Source organism: Salvelinus namaycush, chromosome 22, assembly GCF_016432855.1.
Source record: "Salvelinus namaycush isolate Seneca chromosome 22, SaNama_1.0, whole genome shotgun sequence".
Lineage (NCBI taxonomy): Eukaryota > Metazoa > Chordata > Actinopteri > Salmoniformes > Salmonidae > Salvelinus > Salvelinus namaycush.
The window spans coordinates 25,359,462-25,373,309 of NC_052328.1; the positions used below are offsets into that span (position 1 = coordinate 25,359,462).

General features: G+C 41.9%; 1 protein-coding gene across 1 annotated transcript; it reads left to right on the forward strand.

The window, feature by feature from the left end:
- The first annotated feature begins 1,162 nt into the window (after window positions 1-1,162).
- LOC120017700 (tetraspanin-14-like) lies at window positions 1,163-12,189 on the forward strand. The gene is made up of 9 exons (XM_038960630.1): window positions 1,163-1,249; window positions 1,985-2,073; window positions 3,579-3,629; window positions 5,197-5,343; window positions 6,949-7,119; window positions 7,546-7,671; window positions 8,173-8,223; window positions 9,456-9,569; window positions 9,648-12,189. The coding sequence occupies exons 2-9, from the start codon at window positions 1,993-1,995 to the stop codon at window positions 9,714-9,716; spliced, it is 810 nt and encodes a 269-aa protein (XP_038816558.1). The 5' UTR covers window positions 1,163-1,249; window positions 1,985-1,992; the 3' UTR covers window positions 9,717-12,189.
- Window positions 12,190-13,848: the final 1,659 nt, after the last annotated feature.

Below are 13,848 nucleotides of genomic sequence, written 5' to 3' on the forward strand. Positions count from 1 at the left end.
TAGGTTAGACTACTGCAATGCTCTACTTTCCGGCTACCCAGATAAAGCACTAAATAAACTTCAGTTATTGCTAAACACGGCTGCTAGAATCTCGACTAGAATCTTGAAATGTGATCATATTACTCCAGTGCTAGCCTCTCTACACTGGCTTCCTGTTAAGGCAAGGGCTGATTTCAAGGTTTTACTGCAAACCTACAAAGCATTTGGTCCTCCCGTACATACCTACACGTATGATACGGTCCTTACTGTCCCTAGAATTTCTAAGCAAACAGCTGGAGGCACGGCTTTCTCCTATAGAGCTCAATCTTTATGGAATGGTCTGCCTATCCATGTGAGAGACGCAGACTCAGTCTCAACCTTTAATTCTTTATTGAAGATTCATCTCTTCATTAGGTCCTATGATTGAGTGTAGTCTGGCCCAGGAGTGTGAAGGTGAACGGAAAGGCACTTGAGCAACGAACCGCCCCGTTCTGTCTCTGCCTGACCGGTTCCCCTCTCTCCACTGGGATTCTCTGCCTCAAACCCTATTACAGGGGCTGAGTCACTGGCTTACTGGTGCTCTTCCATGCCATCCCCAGGAGGGGTGTGTCACTTGAGTGGGTTCAGTCACTAATATGATTTTCCTGTCCGGGTTAGTGCCCCCACGTGGGGGAGATCTTCATGGGCTATACTCGGCCTTGTCTCAGGATGGTAAGTTGGTGGTTGAAGATATCCCTCTAGTGGTGTGGGGGCTGTGATTTAGCAAAGTGGGTGGGGTTATATCCTGCCTGTTTGGCCCTGGGGGCTGTCTGGCTGGCTGGCTCTCTCTCTCTCTCTCTCGCTTCTACACCAGCCTTGTTTGCGGTTTGGGGTTTTAGGCTGGGTTTCTGTACAGCACTTTGTGACATCAGCTGATGTAAGAAGGGCTTTATAAATACATTTGATTGATTGATTGATTGGTTGCTGGATCAATCCTTGAGCTGACAAGGTACAAATCTGTCATTCTGCCCCTGAACAAGGCAGTTAACCCACTGTTCCCCGATAGGCCGTCATTGTAAATAAGAATTTGTTCTTTAACTGACATGCCTAGTTAAATTTAAAAAAATGTGTTAGTCATTGTTACAAAAAGTCTTAGGATACTTTTTGTCGCCACATCCAGTAAGGGGAGCAGGCCACGCCCGGACAAATTGGGCGTGGCCTGCTGCCCTTACGGGAAGTCGAGAATAAAGTCTCCAAAGAGTTTTAAAAACTCAGCCAAGCCAACAAAGCGGTGAGTGTTGAGATAGCGACGAAGAAAATAAGTATTACGAATTGATTAAATGTAACGAGTTTGCTAGCTACAGTAGTTATACAAACAATATCGTCACCGTTAGTTAGCATAACAACGAAGCTAGCGTTAGCTGAGTCCTAGTCAATGGCTAGCTAACTTAACGTTATCTAGCTAAATTAATGAACGTTAGCGAGAGCGCATGGCATCTAGCAAGGGAACATTAGATACTTAGCTGCATAATTATTGAATGGCATATGTGTTTAACTTTCCAATTAATCACATTTATGTCCCGGGAAGCCACCATGGCTAGTAACGTTAGCTAACTAACGTTAACTAGCTTGCTAAGTTAGCTGTGTTTACATGTAGTTACCTACTGTACCATGGTTTCTAGCGATAGTTAGCCGCAGTATAAATTTTTGTCTTGACCGACTAACGTTAACGTGGTAGCCAGGTAACGACTAACGTTTATTTAACGTTAACTAGCTCGAAATTGGTAAACTAACGTTTAGCTAGTTAACTAGCTGGACAAATAAGTTTTAAAAACTACCTTGGGTCTTGTCAATAATCAGTTGTAGCTAACTTAGCATTCAGTGTTTCAGTTACGATAACTAAACATATGTTGCTGACCTTTATGAAGATGCAGCTGGATTATACACTAGCTAACTAGGTAAACCTTTCACATCCTGTTATATCAGTGCCACCTAGCTAAATGTTATGTCTCGTCTCTCAACACAGGGGAAAAGATGCACTACTATCGTTATGAAAATGAAGAGGTCAGCTGCTGCTACAAGTACCTCATGTTTAGCTACAACATAATATTTTGGGTAAGTAGTACTAGCGGTAGCCCTGTAAACCTTTAAGGCAGGCAAATGCTTAGCCTCTCTTTAGACCCCAAGAGTGAAATACTTACACTCATCTCTAACATGTAGGCTCAGCATTCCCGAACAGTCCCATTACAAGTCAGAATGTTGAACAAACTTCACTTCAACTTACTTTACCTATTGTCTGCTGCTTTTGTCTCTGTTGTCTGAAGTAATCTGAGACAAAATATCCACAGGGAAGTGTTATCAACCAGACTTTGAGTACGCTGGCTTGTATTTCTGGTTGTGTTTTCAATACTGACGCAACAAACACTTGCACAATATGGCCGAACCTGTCCCATCCCAATCAGCTGGCAAACTTCACAAACACTTCAAGCTGATTGCGAGGAAACGTGCTTCGGTTGACTACGTTCTGTTAAATTCGGCTATTGGTTACATATTGTGCAATGTGTCAGGAGATTGAAAATCCAAGCGACAGAACCTACCGGCACCGCAAAAAGTCGCGTTAACAACACTTTCCTGTGGATACCTTATCTCTACCACCTACCGTCAAAAGCACGGACAACCGGTTAAGTAAGTGTAAATATAATTGTATTCAACATTTTGGCTCGTAGACTCTTGCGTCTTTCTTAGGCAGACCTCTTTCAGACTGAAACTGAATATCATGGGGTAACCGTGGTAAGTCTGTTCAGGCATGCAAATACTATGACACCACCTTGTCTCATTTGGTGCTAAGCAATGAATCTAGCTATGCATATACTGTTGGCTATGAGTCATCCATGAGCAGTACCTAAATCAGATATTAGAATACTGCAACAATAGGGTTTTCTTTTCATGCAAGAATTTGTAGGAAACACATTGATTCCATTCAACCATTTTCTGCCTCGGAGGCCAGATGGCAGCCTCTGCAGGCTGACCCGGTGCCACTGTCTATCTACAGAGTACTTTTTCCATAGCCTCTCCCTCTGATAAAATCCTCCACTGGTAACAGCCATGGCTTTGGTTGATTTGGTCAATTAAAGAATAGTGCAAAATATTGTTTTGTGCTTTTTCCTGCCACTTTACACATTTCATCAATTCCCTGCCAACATCGAGTTGAGAATGAACATTCAGAGCCCATACTTCCTGCTTTAGAGTGAACAGGACTCAGTCTGATGGGTGTTAGTTTCCTCTCTTGGTGTCAACAGGAAATGTAGAAATGTTTCAGTTTGTTTTCTGGTTAAGAGTGTTACTTCGTCTCTTGATAGGGAAGGGGGTGTGGTAACCATTTGTGACTGCTCTTCCTGTTTTTAAAAATGTATTAATTATGTTGCTTCCCCTTTGTAATTAAAGCTGTTGTCACTGTTTGTGGTCAGCAGGCTCCCTCTTTTTTTTTTTTTTATAACTATGCTTCAATGTTCTTTAGTGTGCAGAGGTCTATCTAATGCCCTGGTTAAATACAAGTTAACACACCTGATGTAAACAAACAAACACACCAGAAAAAATACTTTCTATGCTTCTTTCCTCAGCTGGCTGGAGCAGCATTCATCGCCATTGGGTTCTGGGCCTGGAGTGAGAAGGTGAGTGGGCAGCTTCTACCATGGCCCTGTGACTGTTTCACCACTGGACAGAGACAACTGAACTCTGCCCAATGACTGTTTGTATAATTGTGTTTGAGATAGACCTTAAACACACAGACTGATTGGCAGTATAATACTTAAGCCAGGATTATCCAGTCACTTCATCACAGCTTTTGAAAGATTCACAATTATCAAATTCAAATGTAATTCCCCCTCTTGTTACACATGGCTTAACTTTAGCTGATAATGCATTTTAATGTAAATGTCTGTTGTGTAGGGTCGAACCTCTTGACTACATTAGAGGTTATTCTAATGCGTATTGGACCTATTAATGTTACTAGGTAACACCGCAGCTTTTAATCACAGGTACGCCGTGATCTATTCAATGTTTGAAATAATGCCTGCATGTTGATGCTATTCTTGAAATTATATCAGCCTCTGTGTCATCAGTGTTTAGTGCTGAGTGATTAGTGCTTTTTTAGGGCCGTTTCAGTTTGATTATTAAAAATCTGTTTTCAGTTTCTATTGAAAAAAAAGTAAACATTAAATGCATTGTGTTGAATGCTGTCCCAACACAGAATAAAACAATTAATAAAATGCCCATGTTAGTGACTGCCCATTACTGCTTATCACTTATTAATGATTTATTCACAACCCTTTAATACAATATTTCAGTTGTGTATATTACAATTGTTGGTCATCTAATCTCTATAAAGCTGCTGCCTATGCTGTTTGACAAAATCACTATTGTTTTAGTTCTTTAAAGTAAATAAGGCAAACTTGTCACTGCTGGATACCAACCATGTATTTTCAGGGAGAGATACCTTGTGAAGCAACTGCTCTCTACCCCCTCGCACATTCTAACCTAATTTAGCAGTCCGGGCTCTCTTATGACAAGTAGATGGATTATGGTCATTGTAGGTAATTACAACATTTTCTGCACAAAGCTATATAGGATATTGGCTTGTTGGAAACTATTACTCCCTACTACATCGCACAGTAAAGGGTTGATATGATTTATATCTATAGAAACTGCAATATGCGAATTGAGCTCACCGGGAAAAAATTAGCAAAATAGATTTCAAATAATTGACCAGACTTCGGTCCTGTGTCGCCATACACAATAGCCTGGGGGTCTGTTGGCTCAACTGTTAAAGTCTGATGCAGCTGTTTTATCTCTAACAAATCCTTTCTGGGTACCAATTAAGTACCTTACTGGAATTGTTTCAATTAAAATGGTAAAAAAGAAATCAATAGCATCTTAGCAAAGAGCAATAATTTTGTTAGGGCTGTTTTGGGAGTGGGAAAAACTGAAAACTAGCTGTTATTGTAAGATGTTTGGAACTTATTGGTCTAACTGACTGCCTGGTGATGTCACAGTTGAAGGCCAAACCTCCATCTCACCAAAACAGTCAGTCTTTTCAAACAGCTCTTGGACTTTAAAGCGCATTATCATTTTTGCAATACCACAGTATTATTCCAACATTGTGTGGCTATATCTATATTTGAGAAATATCATCTTTTTGACTGCACTAGGCCTTTAACTCGACTGCTCTCTCACCTATAGGGTGTGCTGTTGGACCTGACCCAGGTGACACGGCTACATGGCTTTGACCCTGTGTGGCTGGTGCTGGCTGTGGGAGGTATCACCTTCATTCTGGGCTTCGCAGGATGTGTAGGTGCACTCAGGGAGAACATTTGCCTCCTCAAATTTGTGAGTACCACACCCCTTAAACAATCCTTTTTCTCTGTGTCTCATAGCATACTGGTAAATATATTTTAGCTGCCCTTACAAACATGCACCTCTGTTGGCCCAGCTTGTGCTCCATGAGTCAGACATGCTCCACAGTTGATTCCTCATCCTATGACTAACAATGGGTGTCTATCTTAATGAGTGGAAATCTATGAGTAAGGGATTCCTTCATTCACCACATCCTGCATTGTAGTGTTGCACGGTAATATCACAGTATCAAAACATCATGATACTTAAGATACCAACTTTTAAGAAAACCGTAGTAAAGTTTCATGTGACAGTACCACATTTTTCAGCCCTACCAATCTAAAGAATCTGCTGGCACCTGTTATAAAATGTTATGTAAGTGTTTTATAAATTCAGGTGGATTTTTTTTAAGCAACGCTAATCTCTTGAATGCCCCAGTCCAATAATATCCACTTCACTTTCATGCATATATCAAGTGTGGGAGCTGTAATCAGCCAGCCGGCAGCCACATCCCCTTCCAGCCATCACTCACCTGCTTCTCTCAGTCCGCTCTGTCTGCGCATCTATTCCTCAGTCAGTTTTTAAAATAGAATTTAGCTGTGATGGCGAGTGGGGATGCACACCCTGATGAGTCTTCTGTTACATTGGAGCAGTGCGAGCAAAGTCGATAGAATGTATCATTTCATAAAGCACAGGCCAGTCTGAGTAGGCTGTGCAAGTTCACTGTCAATCAGCCTTTGAGTGCCAGAGGATAAATACAGCACAGCTTAGTGACAGGCATACTTGCAGCTTTACAGTAGAGAAAATATCTTGTCTTTAGCTCAAATGGCAAAAAAACATTGCCCGTATTACTGGAGCTACCATTTTTAATTTTCTGCATGATTTAACGCATATTTTATATACACTGAACAAAAATATAAATGCAACATCCCAGAAACTTTCTATATGCACAAAAACCTTATTTCTCAAATTTTGTGCACAAATTTGTGCAATTGGCATGCTGACTGCAGGCAATGTCCACCACAGCTGTTGCTAGATAATTTAACAGGTAGGCCTAGTGTGTGGGAGACGGAGGGAGCATCTGTCTGTTTTTAATGAAGAGGTAAAGGTTTCATGCTGTGTTTTCCTCCTTATTGCCACAATGACATGCAGATCATTATGCATGTGTATTCCTCCAGCCAAAACACAGGTAGGCCTTTGAAAATGTGAGCAAATCAGCTGTTCTATCCAGTATTATGTTAGTGTGATGTTGAATACTATATGTGTTGAGTAGGAGTGTGAATATCAGTGAAAGGTTGTTGATGTAGCACATGTTCCTGTTTTCTAAACGTTATGCGCAAGTATCACAGGGACGGGATGAACCGGGCGCTAGGCCACTCAGAATCGTTTTCTTTTGTGGTATCGCTATTCTTGGCCTGGTATCGAATCATTAGTAAAATGTTGGTATTGTGATAACACTTCTCTATTGATAAGGGTATGCAATTATTTTTTTTAGTTTTGTCTACTCATGCTACCACGAACACGACTGTCCTGTTTTTCTGACTCTGATGCCCCTCTATTAGTCTCACCACGGGTAAATGGCTTGTTTCTCTCCTTCAGTTCTCAGGGGTCATCGGGTTCATCTTCTTCCTGGAGTTGACGGCAGCCGTGCTGGCGTTTGTCTTTCAGGACAACGTCAAGGAGTGGATCAATGACTTCTTCCTGGCCAACGTCAAGGCCTACAGAGAGGACATCGACCTGCAGAACCTCATCGACTCCCTGCAAAAGATGGTAGGAGAGAGGGAGAGCTATGCAAGTTCTGGCTGTGGGGGTGGGTAATGGGATATAGAGGCAGAGAAAGGGATTGTGAGTCAAGGTGATGTTTTAACCAGTGCCTCTTTCCCCTCCCTGATGATGTCTTGCTGCTGTTTTGTTTCATGTTGTCTCTCACATCCTTTCTGTCACATTGTTTCCTTTCCTACTAACCGCTCAGAGATTGTTCATACATTCCAGTGTTAGTGTGTGCTTGTTTTCATAAGTCTCGCTACAATGGCCTGTTCTCTGGGGACCTGATGAGACCTGAACTGTTGTCCTCCCAGTGTATATGTACTGTATGCTCAGTCCTACACTGTCAGATGTGTGGTATGAAGACGCTTCAGTGTGTTTGGTTAGTTAGAACCATCTCTGACTCAAACTCCCCTCTACTGTCTGTCCTAGAACCACTGCTGCGGAGCCAAGGAGCCTGATGACTGGAACCTGAATCTCTACTTCAACTGCACCGTCAACAACCCCAGCAGAGAAAGGTGTGGAGTGCCCTTCTCCTGCTGCCTCAGTGACCCTGCAGTAAGTACTCTCTGCCCGTCTCTCCATGTCTCTTTTGTGCTGCTTTTCCACTGTTACACTAGTGTATACACCCTTATGTTATACTAGGGAAAATGTGTTTGTATAGCTAGGGCTGACAGTGAGGACTTGTGAAGAGCAGAATCAACAACCTCTGCATAATCAAAACAGCTGCTTTGTGAGACGGTGTTAAAGTTCAGTTAGCCATTATGTAAATGCCAGCTGAAAAGTACCAGTGGCCTGGGCTTTGGCCCCAAGTGAGACATGGGTGCTGTGCTGCGTAGGTTGAAACTGAAAAGCCTGATTTTTATTTTGAGTGAAACACTGGTCAAATCCTGTATGGAAATACGCCATTGGTGTCATTGCTCCATCAGTATTTGTCTCCTCTGAATAAGTCACTCTGTTCTCGTGTTACAACTCCCACTGTCATACTCATTTTTAGGTATGCTTCTTGTTAGTCCTTGACACTGCCGGTACTAAATCGAGCTGTTTCTCTCTCCTCAGGACACCGTTTTAAACACCCAGTGTGGATATGATGTCCGTAAAGGTCCAAAGGTATGACACTATCCAGCGCACACATCACATACATGTGTACATAATATATGCTATTTAGCAGATGCTTTTATCCAACGCTTTTTCTCTTCATTATATCCTACTGCGTGTCTTTTTAAAGGGATACTTCAGGGTTTTGGCAATGAAGCCCTTTATCTACTTCCCCAGAGTCGGATGAACTCGTGGATAAAATGTTTGTCTCTGCGTTCAGTTTGAAGGAAGTTTCCAACTAGCGTTACCGCAATTGCAAACTAGTGTTAAATATCCCGAACTGTCTTTATATCACCTATATATGCATCCATGTCTACTGTTTGCGTCAATCCGCCTCTGTACTAGCTGTATTAAAACTACTGCTGTGAAAGGAAAATATTTTGTATTGTGAGAAAGTTTAAGGGGCAATTTCAGTGCAGAATGAACTTCCATTTCTTAACGGTAGATGATACAGGCTTTAGTGGCAGGTCATTTAAACTCTGTATTGACAGTGTCTTTTCTTCCCATTACCCAAATGGGATAAACACATGTCGTGGTAGGCTCCCTTCTGCCCCTGTGAATCTCTGTCGCTACGGAGAGCGGCAGGCTAAAAATAAATTATTCTTCATCTATATTTTGGCCTAGTGTTTCAGTGGTCGCTCTTCAAGTTGGGGTTTAAATTGGTGTTTTTCACATTCACCCTGTTTTACATTGGTTCTGGTCCCCTGGCTCAGAATGAACTATTTGTCTTCATTGTTATTAGTTTGGGAGACGGAAGAACCATACAGGGGTTTACAACAAGGTTTCAAGGCAGACTTATTTGTCTTTGTTGATCAGGAAAGACGTCTTAGACACTGCAGATGCGCATAGATAAATGTTTTTTTTTTTATGCCGAAAATGGAGGAGCTGAGTTTTGCTTTTCATCATAAATGACTCAATTCATTGCAGAAGAACCAAATATTTGCCAACGTTGACCTTTCCTCTGCCCTTTATGATGCTCTATCAATTTCACTAAGATGTTTTCATAGGCTGTCATGGATCAAGGTTACACAATAGCAGAAAGTACTTTTTTGTTCAAATTCTGGAAACATCTTGAAGACACACACTTGGTGTTAAATCTTTAGTATTTGAAAAAGCAATCTGTTGGATCTAGCCTTTATAAGATACATTACGTGCACCAAGAGTTGTAGTAAGGTGATTTGAGTAAGCCGGTATATACGAAGGTGTGGAAGAGCATTCTATATAGCTGTCATTTCCTGTTGCAGGGGGTCTGGAGTAACGCCATTTACGTCAAGGGCTGCATCCCAGCCTTGGAGGAGTGGCTGCCTCGGAATATCTACATAATAGCTGGAGTATTCATCGTTATATCTGTACTCCAGGTAAATATAAGTATATTGAAATGACACTACATGTGGATATGTTCTAAGCTAATGCTGTGAATTCTTCTCACTTCTCAGATGATGGGCATCTTCTTTGCTCGGACACTGATCGGTGACATTGAGAAGGTCAAGTTTAACTACTACTGAGTGGTGTGGTGGAATGCATAGGCCTACAGAGGACAGTACTGGGACTATCCACCATACATTCCTCCCTCTCTCTGATCTCCCTCTGAGGCATGGCAAGGGACAAGAATACTTCTATACCTGTGGCATGTTATCTTTGGACTGTTCTGTCAGTCTCTGGAGATGGGATACCTCTGCAGAGCCTGCACAGTGGACATTAATCCGCCTTATTCAACTCACGGCTCTTATGTGCCTTCTCTCACAGGATTGCAGTCGGACTTAAAAATACACCCTGGGTTTCCCTTTGTTTTTGTAATTAGATACATTCTTGTATGGTTTGCCTCAGACACAGTGAATGTTTTCCTCTTTCCCGGGGACAGCGTCTTAACCAATAGACCCAGGTAGTTTCCTGGGTCAATACATCATACCTCAATGATCCAAAAACAACAATATAAGTCGTCGCACAGGTTTGAAAGGTGTGTTCTCTAGCCTGCAGTGTTTCATGAGTAGAATGGTAGCATATCAGACTGGGGGAGGAGGAGGAGTTTACCACGTCAGTGCAGCTGCAATGGCTCCGATATAAGACCTCGCCCTAGAGCTCAATCTGAAACAACAGGATTTCGGCACTGTTATGTGACAGACTTTCAACTGGGACCACCATTGTCCCTTACCTCAGCTAAACATGAGAAATGCAGCTCTATTTTAAAGGTAGACTCAGCGATGTGACGTAGATGCAGAAAGTAAACCGCATGGTGGGTCAATTTCCACAACAAAGTGCGAGGCTCAACTTCTCTTTTTTTAAAATTCTGTACCTACAATGCTGTAAAGAGTGAAGCGAACCCGTGCACATGCGCAGATACTGTGTTGAGCGATAAGTCTTGCATCTTGCTCTTCTCAATATCTGTGGTGCTGCTCGTGGCAGTCATTTAGCTGAGTCTACCTTTTTCAACCATTAGAATCAGTCTGCAGCCGGTCAAAACCAAAAGTGCACAGCTGAACCTCTGACCTATTGTCCATCATGCCTTGTCTTTTCTAGCAGTCATGTGTCTCACAACTTGTCATACATACTTGTCATTCCACAATGTGCACTGCATCATGCCAACTAGCGTTGCGTATCGGTCATGTAGACACACAACTTAAGGGAAACAACTGTTGACGCAATGTGTGTGTGTAGATGACATGTTTTATTTTGATCAGTCTTAGATGACCCCTAAGTGAAGTATTAGTTGTTAGCTTGTTGACTCAGAGTAGCTGAGTTTGATTATTTTGCTGTTGTGTTGACTCCAGCCAAGGAAGCTTGGGCAAGTGCAGCAGTGGAGACACAGAGCCCGGTGTCTCTCGCCCAGACAGACAGGGAGACATCCAGAGCAGCATGGGCCACTTGAACTACAGGTGAGATCTGATCATAGTGCTCACATCCCATCAACCTATATCCGGGATTGTGCTGTGATCACATCGCTAGACCTGGTTATCTGCCTGCATGGTGAAAGTTTTGATTGAGAGATTGTATTCACCTATAATGTCTTGAATAATTTTTACTGTCTTATCTTGATGATCTGTTTTTCTAAACACATTCACAAACGCAAACCCAGTCAGCGCCTTTTTAATTTTAGCTTAAATGTGCTGAGCTGTTCTACTCTCCTCTTGTTAGATATTAAATACAATGTCTGATCGGGCTACCCGGAGGCACTTTATGTAGAATAGATACAATTACAACTGTACGGGGGGTTTTGATGCCCAACTCGTGTCTCCTCTGCTCAGCCTTTACACCTCAACAAGACACCCAGCCCACATCCAAGTGACCTCTGGCCACAGAATGAGCACAGACTTCCTGAAACATTACTCCAAGCCTTCTGAAAGCGTTTTCAGCGGAGGTGTTTGCTGCAAGCTAGATAACTGCCAGTGCCTACACACATTGAGCTTGCTTTACCTTCATCCTGTCCAATGATGCCCTGCTCATTCCCCCTCCACTGCTGTCCTCATACCAGAATGGGGAGCTTTACATAATGGCAGGTAGCCTAGCGGTTAAGAGCATTGGGCCAGTAATCGAAAGGACACTGGGTCGACTCCCCTAGCCTGCTAGGTGAAAAATCTGACATGCCCTTGAGCAAAGCACTTAACCCTAATTGCTCTGTGTAACAGTGTCTGCCGATTGACAATAATGTAATTGTTGAATGAGGATATCTTTACAGCTGATGAATGCTATGCTTGAGTTATGTCATACATTACAAGATCAAATTAAAGGACTTTCATTCAGGCCTTCAACTCCCATTTACACATCTGATGGTCAAGGTCTTTTATGTAGTTTAACATAATTTTGTGTGCGTGTGTTACAGATTGCTTCCATGTGATCATGGGAGTGTTTTTAACAAAAGGGACTTTTTTTTCACATGTAGATGTTCTCTGTTTTACCAAATTACATTTTGTAAATGTGAATTTTATTAATTCTGGATAGGTTTTTATAAGCAATAAAGTATGTTTGTCCATTTTTGTTAAATTTCCCTGTGTTATTAATCATCACAGATTAAAATGGCTGCATTTACACAGGCACCCCAATTCTAATATTTTCCCCCCACTATTTGATCTTTTGACCAATCAGATCAGCTCTTGGTAATAATTGGGCAAAATATCAGAAATGGGCTTCCTTTGTAAACACAGACATATTGGCTTCGCCCCCAAAAAAACAAGGCAACTTTATTCTAAAAAGTACTGACTTAATTGTGTTTTAGAGCCCTCTTGTGTTCATAATGGGAAATGACCAGAAGTCCGGAACAGCCTTCATGTAAGAGTTATTAAAAACGTTTATTTTGGAATCTTGCAACATTTTAGACAGTGTAGATACTACACTATAAATTGATAGTCATAATTGTGATTGTTTTTTTCAAGCCCTAGGATTGGCTTGTTATCTTTAGGGTGTTGGCAACTACTTAATTGTGGCGATTATGTGAAATGTGACTACCCTAATTTTGGTAATTGATTCCCTGCAGTTAAGAAATTCTCTACAAGTCAAGGCAGTATACTATTCACAAAGCAACATTTATACAATGTATATAGTCTATCCTTTATCTCCAAGAAGATGAAAGTCATTTATCGCATGAAAGAACAGATCTGTGTAATTTGCTGGTGACAATGTGTCGCTTGCCAATTTCTGTTTCTGACCATTTGTGTTTTGAGTCATTTCTGCAGAATGTGCTGTGTAAAACCAACGGCCACAATAGTACCTCAGTTTTGATGAAGTGACCATGTGAGACAGGAAGGACAGTCCAAACCATTTAGAGCAGAGACTGGCAGTAACTCCATATATAGCTATTGCCTGCCTGGAAAAAGTGTTGCCTGATAGGAAAACAAAATCCCTCTATATTAGACAAAGTGTTTTTGGGGCAAAGTAGTAGGAACAATTCCATCTTTGATGCCCACGGGACCTTTTTTTTCTGTTTTCCACAGGTTGATGAGTGACAGACTGATGAAGTTGATATTCAGTGTAGCTTTGTGTGTCTGTGGCTGACTACTTACTGGCTGCTCTAAACAGACTGACCACCCAGCTCACTGATTAATGCTGGACCTACTGCTGAGAAACTGACACCTAAAGCTGGACAAAGGCTGCCTGCCACACAACAATCTCTCTTGCTGCGTTACTACAGCAGCCTATCTATACTAGCCAGGAAAATGCTGCGTCCCAGTGTTGTGGAAACCTGAGCTTATAATTGACTGTGTGTGTTTGCGGGGTGGGTGGGAGTGTGTGTTGATTATGTTAACTGGGGGGTGGCGGCATTAGCATAGTGCTGTTTAGTATTGGCTGTTCTAACTGCTGAATGATTCTGGCCGTTGGAAAATAAGAGCTCTGGTTACCCACTCGGGTGCAGTGAGGCTATCACTTGCATGGAAAAAGCTGTCAGTGCTGCGAGAGCACTAGTCTTGTATCATGAACAGGAGGGCAGTTGCTCCATTCATTTTAAAGATGGGTGGACCTCAAGGAATTATGAATACTTCCTTCTTATAGTACCTTTAACTGGGAGGAGGATGTGCATTCATTCGGTATATGTAATTTGTATGTCAGTGATTTCTATGCAAATTCTCTCCTTCAACTGCAGTCTTGCCCAGGAACAAAGCCCAATCAGGATGACAACAGATTCCCAATAGGAATGAGTGCATAAAA